The 24,139-nt window shown below is 53.8% G+C and overlaps 1 protein-coding gene across 1 annotated transcript; it reads right to left on the bottom strand.

The window, feature by feature from the left end:
• Nucleotides 1–3,814: 3,814 nt before the first annotated feature.
• On the bottom strand, nt 3,815–20,538 carry CYP4F22 (cytochrome P450 family 4 subfamily F member 22). The gene is made up of 12 exons (XM_075555414.1): nt 20,317–20,538; nt 18,541–18,685; nt 14,764–14,817; nt 14,512–14,639; nt 14,199–14,320; nt 10,343–10,610; nt 8,002–8,068; nt 7,776–7,905; nt 6,246–6,379; nt 5,427–5,491; nt 4,397–4,479; nt 3,815–3,992 (listed from the first exon to the last, which is right to left on the bottom strand). Exons 1-12 carry the CDS (start codon nt 20,536–20,538, stop codon nt 3,815–3,817), a joined length of 1,596 nt encoding a protein of 531 aa, XP_075411529.1.
• Nucleotides 20,539–24,139: the final 3,601 nt, after the last annotated feature.

Raw genomic sequence — 24,139 nt, 5'->3', positions numbered from 1 at the left:
CAATTTAAAAAGGTAACAATAGCTATACTGACAACAATGAGTACAAGAAAGACGGAAATGTTCTAAAATTGATTGCAGTGACGACTGTACAACTCTTCTCGATAGGACTGGACTATTGAATTGTACGGTGTGTCAATGAGATGTCAGTAAAATCATTTTTTAAAATTATTTAACCAAGGGGAAAGAGACAGGAAAGAAAGAGGAGACACAAGTGGAAGTCAGAAGAGACTTTGAAGCTTGCTCTTGATCACAGACAGCAAGAGAAGGGAAAGGAATGGTGCATTTTAAAAGCCGAATAGAACATTCTCAAAGGCCAGCTCAAGAAGACACAGTAACGTTTTATAATGAAACGTGCCCCGTCTGGAGTTAGACAGCCAGAAGGGAAGGAGATGCTCAGCCTATATCGAATGAAAGACCTCACGAAAACATCTAAGCCTCGAGTTGCAATATTAAAAGATGCGACGGGCAAAATATAGAATGACGCAGGAAGCATCCCAAGGGGCTGGAAGGAGCACCCAGTCACTGTACCAAAAGAACGGGTCGACACTCAGCCTTTCCGAGGGACAGCACATGAGCCATGAGCACAGGCCACTGAAGGAGGGAGTCCAAGCTGCCCTGAAAGCAGTAGGGCTCTGGGAATTGATTCAATGCCCACTGAAATATTCCAGCAAGCACAGGAAGCACTGGACACACTCACTCGTTTATGTCAAGCAATTTGGAAGACAGCTCCCTTGCCAATAGACTCGAGGAGATCCACAGTTGCACCCAGTCTGAAGTGATAGAACAATACCATTCATAGCCCGTGAAAAAAGATGCTAAAGGTCATCTAACAGTGGCTGCAGCGGGGCACTGACAAAGAGCTGCCAGAGGTTCCGGCCAGCGTCAGAAGAGGACATGGAAGATGGCATGTCATTACTGATGTCAGACGGAGCTTGGCTCAAAGCAGGAAATACAAGAATAATGTTTCCTGGTGCTTTTTTGATGATGCAAAGGCATTTAATTGTACGGGTCCTGACTGACTCTGGATAGCGTTCCAGAGTGCTTCACTGTGCTCCCTGCAGGACGTGTACAGGGATCGAGACGCAGTCCTTGGAACACAGCAAGAGGCTGCTGCATGGTTTAAAAATCAGGAATGGTGTGTGTGTTGGGGTCTATCTTCCTGTCATGTTTATTCCATCTACGGGTGGAGCAAATAATCCTGGAAATTGGATTGTGTGAAGCACTCAGCATCAGGATCGGAGGAAGGCTTGTTCACAGCAGACGGCACCCCCTTGCTGGCTGAGAGTGAGGGGGACTTGAAGCACGGTGCTCTTAAGGCGCAAGAACACTGAAGGCCAATGGCCACCACGAAAGCAGAGAACGAACAAGCTCACCGCCATGGAGTCTCCTGGGACGGACTTGTGGCGACCTTGTAGGTCGTGGTAGGACTACCCCTGCAAGTTTCCAAAGGGGTAGCTGTTTATGAGAGTGCGAGCCTCTGCTTGCTCCCGCAGAGCGGCTGCTGCCTTCGAACTACTGGTCAGCAGGCCAACACGTATCCTATAATGCTATCAGGGGCCCCGGAAAGCCAAGAAGGCTTTTTTAGGACATGCTTCTCCTGTGAGGGGCCCTAGGAAGGAGTGGTCCTGCGCTGGGCCAGGTCTGCGTTGGAAACCACAGCAGCGCGGCAGCAGAAAGACGAAACAGCTACAGTCTCCGAGACTCACGGGGGCAGTTCTCCCCCATCCTATAGGGTAGGTTGTGTGGGCAGTGAGGTTGAAGTTTGGTTTTGCCAAGTGTGGTCAGCAAAAGAGTGGCGGGCTTGACTTGTACTATGGAGCTGGAATGGTGTTAAAACTTGTCTAAGATGTACAGTGGTGCAGATAGGAACTGGAAACACAGGGGATCCAGGGCAGATGATCCCTTCAGGACCAGTGGTGGGACTGGCGATACTGGGAGGGTGAAGGAGGGAGGGGTGGAAAGGGGGAAGCGATTACAGGGATCTACATAACCTCCTCCCTGGAGGGTGGACAACAGAAGAGTGGGTGAAGGGAAACGTTGGACAGTGTAAGATATGACAAAATAATAATGTATAAATTATCAAGGGTTCATGAGGGAGGGGGGAGCGGGGAGGGAGGGGGGAAATGAGGAGCTGATGCCAGGGTCTTACATGGAGAGCAAATGTTTTGAGAATGATGAGGGTAATGAATATGTGCTTCATACAATTGATGCATGGATGGATTGTGCTAAGAGTTGTATGAGCCCCCAATAAAATGATTTAAAATATATTAATACAATCACCAAAAAAACGTATCTAAGAGATGGATGTCCAGTGTTTGGACTGGGGCGTGATTACAGGGTTATTTACCCTAGATACACCTGTGTCTGTAGGGACGACACTGGCTGACGATCCCAGAACATACCACGAGGGGGAGCCCCAAGACCGATACTCCAGTATCATCTCACCTCCCAGGCTTTGGAGCTGGTCCTCTGTGCCTCCTCCCCACCCTCGGCCCCCACCTGCCCCCATTGCCCCCTAAATCTTGCTGATGTCCCATTTCAGGCAAAGGGAGGTTAGAGGCAGAGACCAGAACGGGAAGCCCGGGAGATGGAGCACTAGGACTGAGGGCCCTGGGGAGGCATCAGCCTAAGGATAACCTGGTAAGCTCTTAGGTGAGTAACTTCCAGCATGGGCCTCCGTTTCCACCTCTGTCCAAGGGGCTCGCCTCAGAAGGAGATGAGACCATAGGAGAAGGACACACAGGAAATGCTCTTTCAATTCTAAATTGTGTTCCGTGTTGCGCTAACTTTGGAGATCTGTGTTGGAAGAAATAAGGCCAGAGTGGCTCCTTCCAGGCAAGGACGGAGAGGCTTCCTCTTACGCACTTTGGACATGTTGTCGGTGTGGACCGGTCCCCGGAGGAGGAGCTCGCGCTGTGTAAAGTGGTTCGGCAGCGAAGGAGGGGGAGGCTCTGGAGGCGGTGGATGGTATGACCCACCATTGTGAGGATGGCACGGGACCAGGCAACATTTTGTGCTGCTGTGCAGACTGTCCCTATGTGGCGAGCCGACTCGATGACACGGAACCACAACTGTGTAGACTACAGAATTCAGTCCTTAAAACCACGCCCTACGCCACCCCGAGACAACAGCAGATCCGGACAGCGCCTTCCCACACACATATCCCCAGCCTAGAACCCCCTCCTGCACCCCAGACCTGCCCACATGACATCTCCACCACCCCGACTAAAACCAAGCACCTGATCTCACCCACGAAGCAGTAGCTACCTCTATTCAGTGCGCCCCACGTTAGTTCATGGTGATCTCGTGGAAGAACAAATGATTTCAAGAGCTGTCCCCAAAAGTCAAGAGTTTATAGGCAAAGACAAACCAGAAGCAAACATACTGGGTGTCAGCCCGAGGGCAGCGCTCAACTCCCCGAGCCAGCTCCTAAATTCTGAATTTGGAAACTGGCCTTGGGTCCGAAGAGTCGTGGCTTGAATCCGACAGGCAGGATTTAAGTCCTGGAAAGGCTCAACGGGTGGGGCCTGGGACCCTGAACCTTCTGAACGTGGCCTTAGCTTCTAATGTCCATGTAGTCTATTGGGCGGGGCCGATCCCAATCTGGAGGTGGAGTCAGGCTTTGCTTTGTCTTGCTTTGAGAGGCTTGCCCTGTACCATCGCAAAGGTGGAGCCTCTTTCTTCAAAAGGCCTTGTCTCTGCCCTAGGGGCGGAGCCTCGCCTTGAGGGGCGTGGCCTGCACCATCAAGTTGCTCAAAGGTGGAGCCTTGCCCTCCAGGGGCGGGGCCAGTCTCTGCAACCCAAGGGTGCGCGCTCAGACCCGCGGAGGCAGCGGCTCCACCAGCAGCCAGATGCCGCTCTCGGTCCGCAGGATGAGCTCGGGCTTCCGTCGCACCTTCCGCGACCGATCCACAGTCAGGCGGAAGCGCAGCAGCGTCAGCGCCACCACCACGCGCATCTCGGCCAAGGCGAAGCTCTGTCCGATGCAGTTCCTGGAAGAACGGGGACCCCCCCCCCCAAGGCTCAAGCCTCGCGTTCCAAACTGTGAGGGTCATTCCCATTCCCATCTTGGGCTGAGTAAGGATGAAAATAGGATCCCAGGAATTCCTAAATAATGGGACCTGGGGTCTGGAGTTCGAGGCCCCAATTGGTACCAGTTCCAAATCAGGGGAACCCAGAACTCGGGGTCTGACACACAGTAGGTGTTGCTATTGCAGGATCATACTTGGGGATCCCTGCAACATCCAGGTGCCAAGTGGGCGCCAAGAGCCCTCTGGGGCGGGGCATGGGCTCTGCTCCTAAGGGGCATATTCCCGCCCCCTACTCTACCCCATTCCCAGAGCCTGGGATCCTCCCACACCTGGCTGGAACTGGGATGGGAAGGTGGAGAAGTTACCTGGGTCCCGCAGAGAAGGGTACATAAGCCAATGGTGAACGCTGCTGTGGGTTCTCAGGGTCAAAGCGGTAGGGGTTGTACACCTGCGGGGCAGAAAGAGCCAAAGGGAGTCTAGCTGCTGGCTGAGCCATTTCAACCTGACCCATCCCCCACCCCTCTGAGATGGAGAGAACCCCGAAGCTAAATAGGATGTGTATGTGTGTGGGGTGAGCGCCCCATCACCCCGGAATCAACTCTACACACCAGCAGCTAGCCCCTACCCCACCCCTCATTCTGATGGCACTCACTACAGCCCCAGAACGGCCACCTCCTCCAAGCCCTGCAGGCTTATTCCTACCTCAGGGCCTTTGCACTTGCCCCTCCCCTGGCCAGGAACGCCCTTCCCCTAGCTACTCACACCCTCCCGTCTCCTCCCAAACATCTTTCTTTGCCAAGGCCTGCCCTGACCATGTGAGCTGAAGCACTCCCACTGCCCCTCAGTTTTTATTTCTCTCCATCATTGCACTCACCGGAACCCCAAACCATCATATTTACAAGAGGGCTTCAAAAAGTTCGTGGAAAAGTGGAATTAAAAGCTAATGGGAAAATTTTACAAATTTGTGAAAACCAAAAAGAAAGAAAGAAAGAAATTTGTGAAAACCCTCTCATAATTACTTGCTTATTATCTTCTCTGCAATACTGAAAGTTCTCTGAGGATGGGCACATTGTCTGGCCTAGTCATTTCTCCATACTCAGCACCCAGCTCAGGGTACACGGTTCAAACCCACCAGTCGCCCCTCAGGAGAAAGATGAGGCTTTCAACTCCTGTCATGAGTTACGGCCCTGGAAGCCCACAGGGGCAGTTCTGCTCTGTCCTATAGGGTCGTGGTGAGTGGGAGTGGGCTTAAGGACAGTAAATTTGATCTTTGGGGGTGGGTGTGAGTAAGGGGGTACTCAGGCTCATGGGGCCAGGGCAAAGGGGAGCAGCTGCCCCTTGCCCCAGGGGACTGAGGAGGAGCCCAAGGCCCAGAAAGAGGGGGAGCTCACTCACCTTGGCATCTGGCCATACTAAGGGGTTGTGGTGGGTTCCGTAGATGCTGACCAGGCAGATGATTCCTGTGGGGAGGGATGGAGGCAGTGAGGCTAAGGTGAGCCAGGGCCTTCCCACGACCCACCAAGTCTTGTCTGTCCTTCCCTGAGAACGCTGCTGCCTCCTCCACACCCCTGCTCTCCCAGTGAGGCCTCTGTCCCCTACTTCTGCCTTCTTTCTGGCTTTGATGCTGGCCCCACAGGGGTCATCCTCAGTCACATATCTGACACCATGCCTGCTCTGCTCAGACATCTCCCATGGCTCCCTATTGTCCTCCGGATCAAGTTCAAGTGCCTCCACCTGACCGGTTAGCTTCTCACAATCCCCAAGGAGCTGCTCTATAACCATGCTATTGAACTTTCAGCCACCAAGACTCCTCTCTCAAATGCCCTCCTTCAAGCAGCCCACCTGCAGCTCCCCACCCCCACCCCAGATAAAGCCATGGGTTCATATTTTGGGGTACTCCAGCTCCTATCCCACCCTTTAGCCTATCTCTGCCCCATATGATGAGAGATACCTATTCTCTGCTGCCTCATCCCATGGCCTCTAGGTGCCTACGCCACCCCCGAGAGGGCTCAGCCCCCAGCAGACACCTGGCAACTAAATGAAATCCACCCTTCTCACCTGCACCCTCACAAAACCCCACCCCACCCCCACTCCTTCCTTTTCACCCAGACTCACCCACCTCTATTTCCCCCCCCACACACACACACACACCAGTGGGGCTCCCACTACCCCGTGGGCACCCAGCGAGCTGCCCTCTCTGTGCGGATGGTGCACCTTTGGGGATGACGCGCCCATCAGGGAGCTTGACGTCCTCCGTGCAGCGGCGGGACACCAGGGTGACGGGTGGGAACTGGCGTAGGCTCTCCTTAATGCACATGGTGATGAAGGGCAGCTGGGTCAGGTCATCCCTGGGGAGAAGGGTGTGTGACTTGGTGCCACGCTGAGGTGACTGACACTCCCGCCCCCCCAGCAGTCAGGGAATCTCACAACTCCCCACTGCCCTCAAGATCAAGTTCAAGTGCCTCAGCCTGGCATCCAGGTTTTGCCCAATCTACAAGCGTAACACTGTTAGAATCTCAGCAGGTCCCCAGCGCCCGGCACTTGCAGTTGCTCTGTGCACACCCCACTAGCTCAGGGTTGTGGACCGAATCCCAACCCTGGGAGGCACCTAGGGAGAAGCCTGTGACTGCTGGTCAAAGGTTGGTGGTTCGAGCCTTCCCACCACTACAAGAGAGAAGGCAGCCAAGGAACCCCTAAGGAGCAGTTTGACCCCGCAGCACAGGAGTCTCTGTCTAGCGATTGGCCTTTCCTGGTGATGAGCCCAAAGTAAGGGAGCCCAGAGCCTTGCCATCGTGAGTCTGAAGGAGCTCTGTGGGTGGATTTCTTCTAGAAGGGCCCCAGTTGGTTGACTCTTCATTCTGCACCAACACCACCTGGACGCATCCTTTCTTCTTCCGTGTCCCGTTTTCCCTGACGTCATCCTTATTTATGGGCGCCTGTTGTTACTGACTGTTCCACGCGTCTTCTCTTGGAAATGGTCCCCTCAGATAATGTCGTCATTGGAAACTGTTGCGTATCAGTTGACTTCCGAATACGGAGAGTTCGACTAAAGCGATTCAATAAGCGCTGGGAGACACAAAGTGCAAGGCTGTTGAACTTGAACAGCTTTGAAGGTTTAAACCAAGAATAGATGCTCAAAGGATCCATGTATTTCCATCCAAGGTGAATTTACATTTCGGTTAAAAACTGAAGAAGACTCCATTAGTTCTAAGTAAGTACCCTTGGCTTTTAAGTGTAGTCACCTGGCGTGGTTAATAACCACTGCTTGATAGTCCGTTGTTTACTGATTCCATGATTCCGATCTGACTTGATAATGTTTTTCCTTTGAAACTCGGGGCCCCACACTGGACTCATCACAACTTAGTCCACAATCCAGCCAAGAAAGCCCCGCGGAGCCCAGAACTGCTCTCCAACACATGAATCAACTTGACAGCAACAAGCGCAGCCTGGTGGTGGAGTGGTGACACAGTGGGGCTGCTAACCACAAGGTCAACGGTTCAAAACCACCAGCCACCCTGTGGACGAAAGACAAGGCTGTCTACTCCCGTAAAGATGGTCAGCCTCAGAAACCCACAGGGACCGTTCTGCCCTGCCTTACAGGGGCACTGTGGGTGGGAACCCGCTGGATGGCAGTGAGTTCATCCCATCCCCATGCTAGAATTGAGGAAAGCCCAAGAAGCAGACGCGACCTGTCCCAGGGCACACAGTCAATATGTGGTCAAGCAGAGCCTTCCCCCAACGGACCAGTCTAGCTCCTCCAGCTCCCGGCCTTTCAGGACGCCCTGGATCTCCTCCCGGCACTTTTCCTGGTACTCAGGGTGCTTCGCCAGGTTGAACAGCACCCAAGAGAGTCCACTGGAGGTTGTGTCGTGGCCTGCAGAAAGACACGACGCAGCGTTGAACAAAGGCTGCCCACAGACAGCCCAGGTGTTTCCTGTGGGCAGCGGTGGCCCTCCTCCCATGTCCTCACCCTCAAACATGAACGTGTCAGCCTCGGCTCGGATGTCCTCGTTGGACAGCTCCTTCCCATCTTCATCCTGGAATGAAGGATGATGAAATGAAGAGTGAGCTTGAGGACACCCCACCCTCTGCCTCCAGGGGGCCCTCCAAAGTCCAATACATCCTCCTTTCTCTGGAGCCACGCTTGGCCGGGGAAGCAGTCTGGGCAGTGCCGGCATGCAGAGTGTCCAGGAAAGATGGAAAGCAGGAAGGAGGGGAAGAAAGGCGTTCACCTTTCTTGAGCAGCTCCGGACACCACACAGCATGCTGGGTACCTGACAACACCTTGTGAAGGGCATCCTATCGTTAGGGGGATACATATGGGACCTGGAGCTGACTAAGTAACAGGACCAAGGTCAAATATCCAGTAAGGGGTAAACTCAGCATTGGAATCCATGACTGCCCCAAAGGAGAACCAAAGTGCAGCTCAGTCAGGCCGTTGAGGCACAACTCTGGGCGGCTGCTACCCTGAAAAGAATTGGATGTTGATCAAAACGCTGGAAGTGAAGTCTACAGAGGGGTGCCTAGGAAGAAATGCGTGGCTCTCTGCTTGTAAACATTCAGTCATGACTGTCTAGGCAGAGGAAGCCGCTGGCAGGTCTCCTCTAGCCACAGGCCAGGGGCTCGAACAGCTTCACGGTCAGACAGAGATGATTGTAAATGTGATGATGGAGGATGGCACCATGGTGTGATAGGATACTTGGTCAGTTGACCTCCCTCTTGACCCAACCTGAATTTGCTCTAGACTCAGGTAAGCATCTTGCTGGCTCCACGACAGAAATTTCTTCTCTGGCCTTTCAAATATTGACGGAGGTGTTTTCTTTCTTACGCTTTATTGGTATTTTTACCTTTCTTAATATTCTTTTTCCCTTCTGGCCATTTTGTTTGCTTGTTTATTGTTTCTTTTGAGTTTCCCAGCTGGTGACACATAGAAGGCATGCATGCGTAGAGACAATCATGATTTATCAGGGATGTGGAGATGGGGGTGGGTGGGTGAAGGGATTGGGAAGCCAATGAATGCAGACAGGAGGAGGGAGCACTAGAATTGATTATGATTGTGATGATGTATGTACGACGCTTTTTTAAAGTGATTTAACTATGGATGTGTATGATATGTGAATATTTTATCAAGAAAACTGCTAAGGAAAAGAAACCCAACCTCACCAATGGTTACCATGGAGGAAGGAGAAGGAATTGTTGCTTAGGGGCATTGAGTCGATGTTAACGAGGTAGACTAACTTGGGGAAGGATGTCAATAATGGCCGTACAACACGAAGAGGATACTTGATGGCACCGAGTCACACGTGTAGACGTTGTACGATCAGAGAATGCCGTGTGGTGTCTATTTTTGCCACCATTAGGGGAAAAAGCAATTACATGCATAACAATGAGTACCAGGAAAGAAGACAATGTTCGAGAATCGGATGTGGTGATAATTTACAGCTCTTCCGGATGTGACTGAAGGACTGAATCGCATGGCATGTGGAGGAAGTGCCAATAAAACTGCTGAAATCAATAAATGAAGGCAGTCGTTGAGGACTCTGGGAGCATGCCACCCAATGGGTGTGCCTTAAAAACCATCGTGGCGAGGGCCACATCAGTCAGAAGAAGACACACACTGTAGCATCGGTGCCTCGGGCTGCTCCCCGCAAGGTCGGGCCTTGGAAACCAGCAGCATCCAAGGGAGAAACCTGAAGCTTTCTGCTCTTCTAAAGAGTCACTGTCTTGGAAACCCACCGGGACAGCTCTATGCTGCCCTACAGGGACACGACGAGTCAGAATCGACACATCTGTGAGTTTGTTTGTTTGTTTGTTTGTTTGTTTGTTTATAGAAACCAGAGCATGGGTGCCGAGAGTGAAGGTGGGTAGGGAATGGGGAAGTTCTGGGTTGGTGGGTATGGAGTCTCTATTAGTGGTGGTGGAATGATTTGGGAAAAGGGAAGGCTGGTAGCCTGCACGATGCAATCCATGCCATTGAACAGTGCTTGTAGACACTGTTGGGATGGTGTCTATTTGGGGATGCGATTTTTCCAACACAATGAAACAAAGAAAAGGCAAGTCCCTTGGAGCACAGTTTTACCCTGACACGCGTCACTCCGAGTCAGCACCCGCTGGAGGTAACGGGTATATCTTTTCCCGTGTCACCTTTCTTCAAGGTCTTGAGTTTCATCTGTGTGAGTCTTACGTGTTCTGCATCTGACTCCAGCCTAGATCGATGCAAAGGTTGGCGTGGAACATGTTGTGCAGTCAGTGCTGAGTATGATGAGCCAGTGACCTTGGACAGAGCTCCCCATCCCCAAGGCCCGCCTTACCTTGGCCAGGAGCAGCACGTCAATGAAGTCCAAGGCTTTGCCCTGCTTGGCCTTCAGCCAGGCCTCAGCCCCGTGCTTGTTCAGGGACTGCCGCCGCTCCTGGATGACCTCCGTGGTGAAGCGGTGCACGGTGTCGCAGGCCTGCCGGAAGCGTCGCCCGTCGGCACTGAGGTAGTAGATGAAGTCGAGGTGGTGGTGCAGGCGATACTGGCGCCGAACCACCAGGGCACTCAGCTCCATGATGGCTGAGATGTAATCACTCATCTTCCTGCCAAGGAAAAGAAGGCCCATGAGCACGGCTCGTCGCTGGCCACCGCCCAGCCCGACCCACAACTTGGCAAAGGCAGCCTCCTCTCCCCATTAGGCGGATGACAGAGAAGTCCAACGAGGGACAAGGACTTCAGCAGAGATGCAGCTGCACCAGTGAAGCTAAATCGCCACCGCCTGCTGACTAGGAGAAAAGACCGGAGCCAGCGGAAGCCAGAAACCGACGAGCCTGCCCTGCTTGTCTGAGCCTTGCACGTGTTGTGTGTTGGGCAGGATGCAAGCAGTCTGAGCCTGCTGCTGCTGGAAATGATTTCAGTTTCCCTTCCTAGACAAGCTTCTGCCTTCCACATGTTCCAGCTTTCATAGGTTAACTGTATTTTGCAAACAATGTGCCTGGTCAGGGGCGTGAGTATGTAAACACCCCTTACAGCCCCATGACTGCAAGATAAAAGAGCCCCATGGAAAACGAGCGAAGGATCAGGATAGATGTATCTCCACAGAAGACACGCAAAGGGCTACCAAGGACATGAAGGGAAATGCTGAACATGGTTATCCATCACGAAAACCCAAGCCAGAACCACAGCGAGATCCTGCTCCACTCTTGTGAGGTGGACCGGGGTCAGAAAGCGAGAGTAGCCAGTGTTGGCAAGGAAGTGGAGGCGTGGGCCTTGTAGGTGGGAAGGCAAACACGGCGCAACCCCTTTGTCAACATGTTGGCAGCTCCTTAAGAAGTTCAATATAGAATTGCCATATAACCCAGCAATTCCACTCTTAGACAGATACCCGAGAGAGAGAAAGACATATGTCCCATACTATAAACACATACACAGATGTTGGGGGCAGCGTGCTTCACAGATGGAAAGCATCCCAATGGCCATCCACTGATGGAGGGACAAATGAAATGTAGCAGGTGCCCATACACTGGAATAGTATTCACCCGTGAAAAAGAATGAACTACTGCTACGAGGTGGATGCATCATGAAAACAGTGTGCTGAGCGTGAGGAGACCCTCGGTGAGATGGATGGCACAGTGGCTGCAGCAGTGGGCACAGCCGTAACTCACTGTGAAGGTGGTGGGGGACTGGGGAGGGTTTTGTAGTGTGGTCACGGGGTCACCATGTGTTGGAACTGACTCAACAACAAAACCAAGTCATTCGCAAAAGGTCCCACGTTAGATGAATCCAACTCAATGAAATGCCCAGCTTACGCAGATCCAGCGGGACAGAGAGTAGGTTATGGTTTGCCTAGGAATGGGGGTGGGAGGAGGGAGTGGGGATGGGGCAATAGGGGAAGTGATTGCTAAAGAATACGGATTTCTTTGGGGGGGGATGATGAAAGAATTCTAAAACAAATTAAGGTCAGAGTCGCACTTTTGTGAACACACTAAAGAAGCATTGCATTCTAATGCTTTCCACGGGTAAATTGTATGGCATGTAAATTATATTTCAATAAGCTCTTGCTAAATTGCTAGGGTCTGTCCTTTGTCCTGAAATATGCCTGGCGCCTTCCCTTATCACAATCTGTCATGTTGTTTGTTTGTTTGTTTACTTCTTCTTGGTGCTGTCTTCCCATTAAAATCAAGGTTCCAGAAAAGCATGTCTGTCCTGGTGATCAGCGCATTCCCAGCACCTAGTCCAGTGCTGCCACAGAGGAGGCTCTGGGTAACTATTCTTTAAACATATGAATGAATGGATTACAGATGACGGCCATTTCTGCCGTACCCAACTGAAATGTGCCTTGAGAAGGTCTGGAGAACAAAGCCAGCTGCTTCTTATTGAGAACCTACTATGTGCTTCGAATTAACATTCATTGCCTCCCTCGTTTCTTACAGTCCCCTCTTAAACTATATGAATCATGGGGCTGTTCCCCATCATGCCCCCATCCTCTAGCACTCTGCCCAGCACATAGTAGGTGCGCAATGAACTCTATGAATGAATGAATCAGAAGAATGATGGTTGCATGCATTCATTCAGTAAGCACACACTGAGCATCTCCGTGTGTGCCAGCAGTGCTGTAGCACGTTATCCTCCAAGCAACTCTGAGAGTCTGGGGTTACCATGCCCCTTGGACAAAGAAGGACGCTGAGGCCTGGAGATGGGATGGGGAGACACTTTCCAAAGATCTCATGGAGGGAGAAGGGAAGCTTGCATTTACAGTGTTCAGTGCTCGTGGAAGCAACAGTCAAGCGATCCAACAACGAGCCGCATTGGCTAGATCTGCACAAGACCTCATGGTGGTGGTGGTGGTTGCTGTTAGGTGCCATCTAATCAGTTCTGACCCATAGCGGCCTCGTGCACAATCGAACAAAACCCTGCCCAGCCCGGCACCATTTTCACTATTGCTCCCACGGTGGCAACAGTTGTTGTCGCCTTGATGTCACTCCATCTCCTTGGAGACCTTCTTCTTTTTCGCTGTCCCTCAGGTCTCTGCAGAGTGTTTAAAAGCAGGACGCTGACTTTGAGCACTAAGGTGGGACTGACCCACGCCGTGGCATTTTCAGTCACCTCCTAAGCAGGTGAAAGCTGGTCAGGGACTAAGGAGGATCAAAGAAGCATCGATGCATTTGCACTGCGCATCTGGAGAAGAAGATTGAAAGGACCAGGGACTGCCCAGCGAAGCAACAACTCTGTCTCAGAAGAAGTGTGCCCAGAGTGCTCCTTAGACACAACAGTGTTAAGACTGCATCTTACGTACGTTGGACACATTGACCGGAGAGGCCAGTCCCGGGAGAAAGACATTGCACTTGGAAAAGTAGAGGCACAGTGCAAAAGATGGATGGACGCCACAGCTACTACAATGGGCTCGAGCATGGGAACAAGGGTCAAGATGGGGCAGCCCCTGGCAAGGTTTCCTTCTCTGTTCCCAGGGTGGCTGTGGGTCAGAACAGACTAGATGGGGCCAAAGAACAACAGCCAGGGATGTCTACACCCTTCACTCTCCCAAAATACCTCGGGGGAAGGGATGAGGCGGTCCATTTTCTGAGTCAAGACCCTGAGGTCCAGAGAGTGGCAGGGGGACCAAGGGAACCCTGCCCTGACTGAGCTCCGACCCTGTGCCAGGAGACCCCTTTCCTCAGTTCATCCTCCCAGGACCTCTGGCAGAGAAGCAGTGGACAAGAGAGCGGCGGCTCAGAGACGGACCTCTTTCCAAAGACCACACGCTCTTCCCTGAGGAATGGGAGGCACTGGCATTGACCAAGCGCCTACCATGTGTCAGACACACCTGGTCTCCTTTCATTCGCTCGTGACCCCTAGAAAAGACGATGCCCGTCTTTCCTGATTTGAGGACTAAAATCAGATTTCTGACTCCTCCCCCTCCTCCCTCCAGTCCACGTCTGTCCCAGAAAGAGCCTTCCGACATGTTGTCCCTTCTGATCATGAGCCTCCCCTGCTCAAACGCTTCCCGTGGCTCCCCATTACCCTTGTACCAAAGGGCAAGCTCAGCCCAGCATGCAGGTCTTTGGGATCGGAAGATTGAGACGTGGAGAGATCAGGCCACCCTTTAAGCAGCTGGGCTGCACTCCCAGTAACCTGCGGTTGTGTCATGTCTGGGAGTGTCCTCCACTGCCGCCCCCTGGCTCCCCACTTACTCCTGGCAGTTGCTGCTGTGGCTGAAGACGCATTTCTGGAGGCTGTCCAAGGTCATGAGGCTGACATGCTCGAACATGTCCAGGGAGATAACTTTGCCCTCTGCCAAGCGCCGCCATTTGGCCTGAAGGAGAGAGGCCCCCCATGGTGAGCCTCGCTAACCGTGACCAAGACACATCCCCGCAGCAAGGTCACTTCACAGAGAAAGGAAGCGAGGGGCACCCGGGCACCCCACAGCCTGCCCTCTAGAGTGGGCAGCCTGGTCCAGTGTCCCTCCTGGGTCACACTCTCCCCCCGGACGTCCACGGAACTCACGTGCATGATGTCCGTGCACTGGTTGAAGATCTTCATGTAGGGCTTCAGGATGTCAAAGTGGAAGGCGGGCGTCAGCAGGCGACGGTGGCGACTCCACTTGGTCCCTTTGCTGAGAAGCAACCCATCCCCTGGACCCAGAGGACTGCGGTCAGGGCCTCCCAGAGGGTGGCCTCGGAGACCCTCCCAGAAACGGCATGCCCTGCCCCCTCTGCCCTGCGAGGCCCCCAGCCTTGCCCACCGAGCCTCACTCACCCAACCACGGTTTCAGAAAGCCGTAGAAAAGGTCATCTTTAGGAGCAATGGCCGCTGGGGAGAGAGAGGAGATGATGAGACTTCTGACTCCTACCTCCCATCCCTTCCCCATCCCTCCAGGCCACACCTGTCCCAGAGCCTTCCGACCCTCTGCCCCTTCTGATCAGGAGCCTCCCCTGCTCACATGCCTCCCTTGGCTCCCCATGGCCCTGGAACGAAATATCAAGCTCAGCCCGGTATGAAAGATCCTTCCCTAACCAGCACCTGTCTGTCTTCCCTCCCAATCTTTCAACACACACCAGCTACCCACCTTCTCCCTATATGCGGTGCCACCTTCAAACCTTCACCCAGGTTGTGCGCTGGTCCCAGAATGACCTTCCTCGCCCGAGTCTTGCCTTAATCCACACCTCTCCCTTCTGCCAGCACAGGCCTCTCGGTGCCTCTCCCAGGGAATGGCACCTCCTAGGCTCCCAGTCTCTGGGCTCACCCTCTCCGGGCTGGTTCACATGCTAGCCAGGAGGGCGTGGTCTCCGCCTCTCACATCTGACCACACGTCCTCCCTAGCTGCCCCTTCACCTCCAGCACCAGCTTGATCACCCCTTTTGCAATGGGTCCAAAGCCCTGGAGGAGCTGCCATCGGTTCAGACTTCCTCTCTCCTCTACCTCACTCACACTCCACATTCTAATATAGCGAAATGTTTCGTGCCTTCTCGACAGGGCCATTTTCTTTCTCTCTTCTGACACTTCCCACCAGCTGCCCTCTCTGCCCGCCTCTTTCTGGTCCCTCCCCTAGAAACTCCTCCAGAGACCATCCGTCCAGTGACATGCTCCTGGGGCGACAGGTACCACAGGGATCGCTTCTGTCCTGGTGGCATAGCAGTAACATGCTGGCCTGCTACCCACAAGGCCAGCAATTCAAAACCAACAGCCACTCCTTGGGAGAGAGACGGCGCTTTCGACTCCCGTTGAGAGTTATGGTCTCGGAAACTCCCAGGGGGCGGCTCTACCCTGTCCTGTAGGATCACTAGGAGTCAACATCCACTCGATGGATGGAAGTGAGTTTGGTATTTGGGTCTTGTAAAATACAGGTGCTAACTAGCTTTTCAATGGAAGGAATGGGTCGATCCATCAAAGGACAAATGAATGAAAGAATGAGCAGAGGGAGGAATGGATAGAGAGATGGGTGAGTCAATAGGTGGATGGGTGGATGGATGGACGGACAAACAGATGGATGAAAAAGTGGATTCCCCTTCAAATTACTTAGGGCCGAGTGGGCAGGGACCAGGGAAGAAATACCTGAAACTTGCATGATAAAACTTTTCCTACCACGTTACTTAGCCGCCTACATACTCTCTAGGGAATTAGCCAACTCTCCAGGGAATTGGCCAACTGTACTCCATCATCCAGCCACTCCTGGTCCATTCAGCATACCTCCTCAGCTGCCCCCTGTCCCTACCCCCCCCCCCATGAGCAAAGCCAGCCAGCCTCCCCATGACTCACACTTCCAGGCCCGCCCTTGAAGAGCTTCCCATTGGGGCGGGAAACAGAAGCAGATACGCATCATGCAATTACCAAGAAGGTAGAGAGGGAGGCACCGGGGAAGGGTGGCTGACAAGGCAGGCTTGGGAGGAGATAGTAGGCGGCCCCAACGTCCCTCCTCACTGGGCCCCTGGACAAGGGCCCTCAAAGTTGTCCGAGATTCAGAGCTGGCCCGTGGTGACCCTGCTCAGAACACTTCCCATGAGTCCCTCTTCCTCACCCCCGCCTTAGAGGAAACAAGGAAAACCCATCGCTGTTGGTGCCAACCCCGTGAGCTGCAGAGAACTGCCCACCGGGCTTTCAGGGCTGGCCTTCCGAAAGCAGGTCGCCAGGCCTGTCTTCCAGGGTGCCTCTGGGTGGAGTTCGAAGCGTTGCCCCTCGGGGGACCCCAAAAGAGTAAATTCGATGCAGAAGGCAGCAGACACAGGGGAAGACCGACACTAGCTGAAGATGAGCAAGGCAGCCCAGGAGCACCCGCTCAGACCGGGACCGTCCCCAGAACCCGTGGAGAGAGTCTCCCCTAGCGCCGCCTGCCTCCGAACTCCCAGCCTCCAGAATGGTGAGGAAAGAAACTCAGATAACAGGCAGGGCTCACCTGGAATGTAAAGGTCTAGAAAATGATGAGGGCCGCCTGTGTGCAAATGTGCTGGACACAACTGATGTCTGCATTGTTGCAAGAGCCCTCGATCAAATGTGTTTTTTAAAAAGAAAAAGAAGCCCAGATGCTCCATTTTTTTAAAAAAAATCAAGGCAGAGAAAGAGGAACACTTATCTAGCCACTGCCCGCTTTACAGGAGCCCTGGAGGCGCCGCGGTGGTCTCGCTGTTAAGTATTGGGCTGCTAACTGCAAGGTCAGCCATTCAAAACCACCAGGAGCCTCTCGGGAGAGAGGCAAGGCTTTCTCCTTCCGTAAAGAGATGGTCTTGGAAAGCCACAAGGGCAGGTGTACCCTGTCCCCCAGGGTCGCTATGAGTAGGCATTGGCTCCACGGCAGGGGGTTGGGGTGGCCCAGGTAGGAGTCCGCCTCTGTAAAGATGGACAGGCAGCCTTAGAGATGTGAAGGAAGCAGTTCTGCTCTGCCCGGTAAGGCCACAGTGAGGTGGAGTGGGCTAGGTGGCCGTGGGTGACCCTCCCTCATTATTGAGTCTTCATACCTGTTCCATTTCAAAGCCCAGCAACTGAGGCCCAGAGGGGTGGCATGAATGGCTGGGCCCCAGCTCCAAGGGAACCATCCTCTCTTCTCGGGTCCAATAGTGGGCAGATGAAGAGGCACAGTGAAAGCTTCGCTATCCAAAGAAGGCAGGCCCCTCCTCCCTGGTGGCTCCTGACCTGTCTGCGTTTGTAGAGAAGTCCACACTCCCAAACCCACTGCCCTCCAGTCCATGCTGACACATGGCGAGCTGACAGGACAAGGTACAACTGCCCTTGTCGGTCTGCAGCTGTCACCCGCTCAGCCTCATCTCTTAGAGCAGCTGATGGGTTCCAGAAGCCCAGCCCAAACCCACTCCACCGGGGGTCATGGGTCTTAGCATGTAGGAGCAATGGCCTTCCCATCCCTTCTCTCTTACACATTGCCCAATGCGGCTGGGGGTGGCCAGTCATGCTGAGCCCCACTGAAGACCCAGAACCCTGCCACCCAGGGGGTTCCACTTATGGGGGAGGCAGAGCCAAGTGCACACTCACCCAGTCCCAAAGGTTAAGCCGGAGAAAGAGAACATTCCAGAAATGGGGGGATGGTCTGCTTGGGGAGCCAGGGGAAGCTGGGGCCCCTGGGGCTTCATGTTGAAGGCTGGGCTTTGCAAGCGCACAATGGCAGGTGTGTGTGTCTTGGGATAGGTGTGGACTGCTCACCTCCCTCCCTGACAACCAGGATTCGCCCAGGAGATGAAAGAAGGCTTGGGGCTGGGCTTCCATGATCCTGGACGTCGTAGCCATGTCAGAACCCAATGGCTGGAAGCCTCGTGGCTTAGATTGGACAACACCCATTGAAAATCTTGAGCAGACAATTCACTCGCTGTACACGCTTGGCTCTGACTCACAAGAAAATAAGCATCCTTCTCAAAGCTCCTGAGACACACACTGGCACACCCTTGGCCGTGCTGTTCCCAACCATCTGGATCGGTGACCTCCTGCTCTCACCTCACACCCCTGCCTTCCTCAAGAGCTCACCCTGCCTGCAAGCCCAGTGGGCCCTGCCAGTTGATGATCCCTACATTCCTTAGGGACCCGATGGCCTACCTGAGGCCCCCAGCACAGGCTTGATGTAGTCGGGGTGCACAAGCACCACCAGCGGCAAGACAGGCCCGATCCACACGAGGAGCACATGGCGCATGTTGTTCAGTATCTTTGTCTCATCTCGGAGACCAGCCTCGTTTGGGAGGTACTGTGGAGGGAAAGCAGGTATAGTGAAGGGACAGTGGGTCAGGAGGGGCTCCTCCCATGGGGCTACCACTGACTAAACTCTGCCTGTTTGCACCTGAATTTCCTTCCTGTCTTCCATCCCCTGCCCACCTCGGGGGACTCATCGTGCCCACTCTGTGCCCCCCTCCACTGGATCATGGTTCAGCCTCCTCCCAGAGCGCCTGCCTCCAGTCTCAGCCCTCTGCCCTGGCCCCAGAGGGATTCTGAATCTGACCATGTTCCTCCTGCCTTCACATCCCCTCAAAGGCTCCCCACCTGCCTTTCAGTGAAAGTCTTAGCTCCTTAGCCTGGCCTTCAACCCCCACTCCCTTGCCTGTTCCACCGCCCCCTTCTAATCCCTTAGAAGGATGTGCTGTTCCCATACCAACTCTGACTTTCCCACCTCCATAGCCTTTGCTGAAACTTCCCTGGAAGATAAATGCCCACTCATTTCCCCTGTCCCGGTCTCTGTGACTGTGACGGTGGTGCCAGAGGCAGTGGCCAGGCCCCGGGGAGGTGTTGCAGCTCCATTTTGACCCCAGCCACCCAACCCACCTTGGAAACCACGAGACTTGGGTGAGAAGGCCACCTTCTCCCTTGGGTACAGACAGGCTCTGTCAGAGCTGAGGCTCACGGAGGAGGAGACCCTGGAGCTAGTTCACTCGTTTGCTTACCCATTCATTCAGCAAGTGCTGGGCCCTATCACTGGGGGAAGCCTCTGCTCCCCTTGTTATGGGCTTGAATTTTCGGAACTCAAGGGAGGTTAAGCGACTTGCCCAAGATCGTACATGGGTTCAGAGCCATCTGACGTCGAGTCTGAAGCTCTTCTCCGGCCTCACAGAACATGGGGACTAAGCGCAAGGTTTGGGAGCTGAAGGAGTTCTGATTGTAGAATAAAACTGGGCCCTGGTTGTGGCGTTCTCTGCCCTCAAGTCGGCACACTGAATGAAAGGGTCCTGAGCCATCCCCACGGTTGGTTTTGGATTGAACCAGGATCCTTGCGGTTCCCATGAGCTGATTTTTGGAAACCAATTGCCAGGTCTTTCTTCCTAGTCTGCCTTCATCTGGAAATCCCACTGGGACCTGTTTGACATCATAGAAGCTCACAAGCCTCCACTGACAGATGAGTAGTGACTCTGCATGAGCTGCATTGGCCGGGACTCGACCCTGGGTCTTCCTCACGGAGACTGAGAATTCTACCAGGGAATCACCAATGCCCACACTTTGGCACCTAAAAGCTGTGATACACATGAGATAAAGATTGAAACGCAAGGAGAGGAGTAGAAGTCTGACCTGGGACCTTGGTATTAAAGCAAGAAAGATAGCAGGGGGGTTGGAGATTGAACAACAAAACCTATAGGGAGCCTCCAGGGACCCCAGATCCTAAACCACAAGGGGTGAGGGTGCTACCTTCAGCGTCAGTGCTAGCTCATCCCGGCTGTGTGACCATGAGCAAACGGCTTGCCCTCTCTGAGCCTCTGTCTCCTACTCTGATACAAGAAGTCAGCTCATGAGCTCCACCGGAGCTCTCGATGGTGGTTCCGGAAGCCAGCAGGCCCATCATCACCCTCCCTGGCTCCCTGGGACCTGCCCCGCCCACCTGCAGACACTCACCATGCCCAGGTGGCCCAGCAGCCAGTTGCGCCGAGGCGGCTGGGGGAAGCAGCGCAGGCGATGGCAGGTGTGGACGAAGCTGCGGCAGAGCCGCAGCAGCTGCAGCAGCAGGCGGAAGAGGAAGAAGAGCAGCGAGAGGAGGAGGATGGACACGGCGTACAGACGGAACGTCGTCTTCTTGAGCCCCAGCAGGTACAGCAGGTGGTCCGTGATGGGCAGCATCCTGGGGCAGGCAGGAACATCATGTGCCACGGACAGACCAACCCATTTGCTCAAGCACACACAAGATGCCTGTGAGTCCCAGACACGGAGGACACTCCTCCTGCTCCGGATGCTGGGGGTGGCCAGCCACACCCCCTCAGCCTAGGCCAGCAGTTCTCAAGCCGTGGGTTGTGACCCCTCTGGGGGTCGAACGACCCTTTCACGGGGATCGCCCGATTCATGGCAGTAGCAAAATGACTTGTTATGAAATAGCAACAAAAATAATCTTATGGTTGGGGGGTCACCACAAAATGAGGAACAGTATTAAAGGGTCGCAGCATGAGGAAGGTTGAGAACCACATGTAGGACTTTGCCAGGCACCCGCCCTGACCTCTCTACCTGATAGGCGTGCTGGGCAGAGCGCTGGGAAATGAACCCCCTAAAGGAGCAGCTCACAGCCAGTGACTGATGAAGCTGATGGAACCCCAGTTCCTCATCTCTTATTGAGATCAGTCTGAGGTGTGTGCTCCCTCCCAACTCCCGGGGCTCCCCAGGGGGATTAAGCTGCAGTTGCCCATGGCAGAAGCCTTCTCTATCAACTGCCTAGCTCCCTGGCTCCTTCCCCTGTATTATCTGTGGCCTCTTTTCACAGAAACCGTCTCAGGGTGACCTCTTGTGTGTCTGCGTAGGACTATGTGTCGCAGGCTTTCAATGGCGGACTTGTTTTCCTGGGAGCAGGTCACCAGGAAGCAGCAGTCAAGAAATCGAAAGACATCTTGCATTAGGTCCAATTGCTATACAAGAGCTCTTTAGAGTGTTGCAAATCGAGGATGTTACTTGGAGGACTAAGATGTGCCTGACCCAAGCCCTGGCGTTTCCCATTGCCTCACGTGCGTGTGAAAGTTGGACACTGAATAAGGAAGACTGAAGAAAGAGGGATGCTTTTGAACCGTGGAGCTGGAGAAGAACATCGAAAGCACCATGGACCACTGCAAAGACAAACCGGTCTGTCTTGAAAGAAGTCAGGCCAGCCTGCTCCTTCGAGGCAAGGATGGGGAGACTTTGTCGTACATATTTTGGCTGTATTGGCAGGAGTGACCAGCCCCTGGACATCATACTTGGTCGAGTGGAGGGGCAGTGGAAAAGAGGAAGGCCCTCAATGAGACGGACTGACACAGTGATGGCATCAATGGGCTCAGGCAGAGGATGGCACAGGACCGGGAAGTGCTTCATTCTGGTGTGCATAGGGTCGCTATGGATTGGAACCAGTTTGATGGCATCTGACCGCAACAACAGATCGCCAGGCCTTTCTGCAGGGGTACCTTTCTGGTTGGACCTGAGCCTCCAGCCTTTTGGTTAGCTGTTGAGCTTGGGAGCCAACTGCACCATGTGGGGACTCCAGTGCCAGTGGCCCTCAAGTCCAAGTCCATGCTGACTCGTGGTGGCCCGTGGTGTCAGGGTAGAACTGTGGCCACACAGGGGTTTTCAGGCTGTCACCTTTGGGAAGCAGATTGCCAGGCCTGCTAAGGTACTTTTGGGTGGAATCAAGCCACCAACCTCGAGGCTGGCAGCGGAGTAATGGACTGTTAGCATCGCTCAGGGCCTCCTCCAAGGAAGCTTGTGGTCGTATCTTGGCCTTCGGGTCGGGTCAGCTCCTGGAGGAGCTAAACGCCAGCGCGGAGTAAATAAACCTCTGTGGAGCATGCTCCCAGTAGGCATGGAGTTGTCAGCCAATCCCTGGAGGGATGTGCCACTGGTCCCCATGTTTTCTATATAAGGCCTCTGAGCCCCAGCTCATTTCCCTCAATGCAAGGAAACAGAGACCCTCCCATTGGACCCTCACTAGACCCTAAGCTCCATCACCTTCCCTTTGGAAATTTCTGAAAACGGTTGGGTTCTGTCTTCGGGTCTCCTTTCCACCCAGGCCTCCTAGCCAAGGGCCCCGGTTCCCTGTGCACTCCCACCTCCTTGAGCAGCGTCGCTAAAGGGACACACGCATGCCCAGAACTTCGCCTGGGTCCTCCCTGCCCATCCACTCCCACCCCGGTGCCCTCCCCGCAGCTAGGGGCTCTACACTCAGGCCCGTTGGTTCTACCTGCCAATACCAAACCACGTCATCTAAGCAGAAGAAATGGCATTTCTGGTGGCTACTGAGTCTGAGAAGGAAAGTAGCTGGGGGTGGGTCCCCTCATCAAGTTTGGTGAGCCTACTCAGACTGCTACTCTTTTGGGGAGTAGAAAGCCCCGCCTTTCTCCTGAGGAGAGGCTAGTGGTTCCGAACTGCAGACCTCGCAGTGAGCAGCCCAACACATCACCACGATGCCACCAGGGCTCCATTAGAGCTGACGAAGCATGGCAATATGCCCCTCGGGAGGCCAGGGCAGCAGTAGGGACAGGCGACCTTCTCTCTGAAATAATAGGAACCGCAAGTCACAAATCAGACAGACGTTGTGAACTGGGGATGCTGCAGTCAGTGTATATATAGCCTCTCACACGGGCAGCTCCAGGGGACGTGTCCCACAGGTATCTAGTTCGTTATCAGCTGAATGGTGCCGACTGGGAGGCTTGTCTAAGGGAGGCCCAGCAGCGCAGTGGCTAAGAACTTAGATATTAACTGAGAGGTCGGCAGTTTGAACCCATGAGCCAGTCTTTGGGAGAAAGATGCAGAAGTCTGCTTCTGTAGGGTATTTACAGCCTTGGAAGCCTATGTTGGTGTTGGTAGGTGCCGTCGAATCTGTTCTGACTCACAGCGCCTCTATGCACCACAGAACGGCACACCAGCCGGCCCTGTGGCATCCTTGCAATCATGTAAAATAGTGTATCAGCAGCCGAATAATGCCCTCTCCCTCCCCCCACCCCTACACACCAAAATCTGGCCCTAATTCCCAGGACCTTTAAATGTTACCTTTATCTGGCAAAGTTCTTTGCAGATGTGATTAAGTTGAGGATCTTGAGATATGGGCAGAGGATCCTGGATTAGCCAGTGACTTTCAAATGGGATCTTGACACACAGAGGGAGGAGATGATGGTGGTGGCAGAGGCTGAAGGGATGAAACCAAAGCCCAGGAAGGAGCTCCGAAGCTGGGCGAGCCCAAGAAGGATCCTCCACTTGACGTGACTCTGCTGACCCTCTGGCTTGAGGCCCGTGGAACTGCTGCCGAGCTTGCCGTCTCCAGGACTGTGAATGAATAACCGTATGTTGTTTTAGCCTCACACACCACCTGTGGGGGCCATTTGTGGCAGCAGCTCCGGGAGGTGAACTCACAAAGGGAAGGGATGGGGAGGGGTTATCTTGTTGGTCGCAGAGGGCCTCTCTGCAAAGAGATATCTGGGCAGGGAGCTGAGAGAGGCATTGAAGCCCCATGAGGAGAGCTTTCTTAGTAAATGCAGGCGTGCACACACAAAGACACAGCATACCTGCATGCATTCATGCTCACACATGTGCACTCTTGTGCACACACGCGCGCACACACATGTATGCATGTGCCCAACCACAAGCCGCAGTTCTAAGTATGACCTCTGCAGCACCTGGTGGTGTTGCGTGGGCCTCAGTTTCCCCATCTGGCATGGTAGAGCTAAAGAAGGTGATCTCTGAGCTCCAACCCCGTGTGAACTCCCTGCAT

The sequence above is a fragment of the Tenrec ecaudatus genome, chromosome 1 (assembly GCF_050624435.1).
Source record: "Tenrec ecaudatus isolate mTenEca1 chromosome 1, mTenEca1.hap1, whole genome shotgun sequence".
Lineage (NCBI taxonomy): Eukaryota > Metazoa > Chordata > Mammalia > Afrosoricida > Tenrecidae > Tenrec > Tenrec ecaudatus.
Note: the sequence above shows the minus strand (reverse complement) of the source record. Positions and strands in the feature narration are given on the sequence as shown.

Coding starts and splice junctions, on each gene's coding strand:
- CYP4F22 (XM_075555414.1), bottom strand. CDS start 20,538: ATGCTGCCCATCACGGACCACCTGCTGTACCTGCTGGGGCTCAAGAAG. Junction 18,686..20,316: donor TGCTGGGCCACCTGGGCATG/GTGAGTGTCTGC, acceptor TTCCCTCCACAG/TACCTCCCAAACGAGGCTGG. Junction 7,906..8,001: donor TGACACGTTCATGTTTGAGG/GTGAGGACATGG, acceptor GTCTTTCTGCAG/GCCACGACACAACCTCCAGT.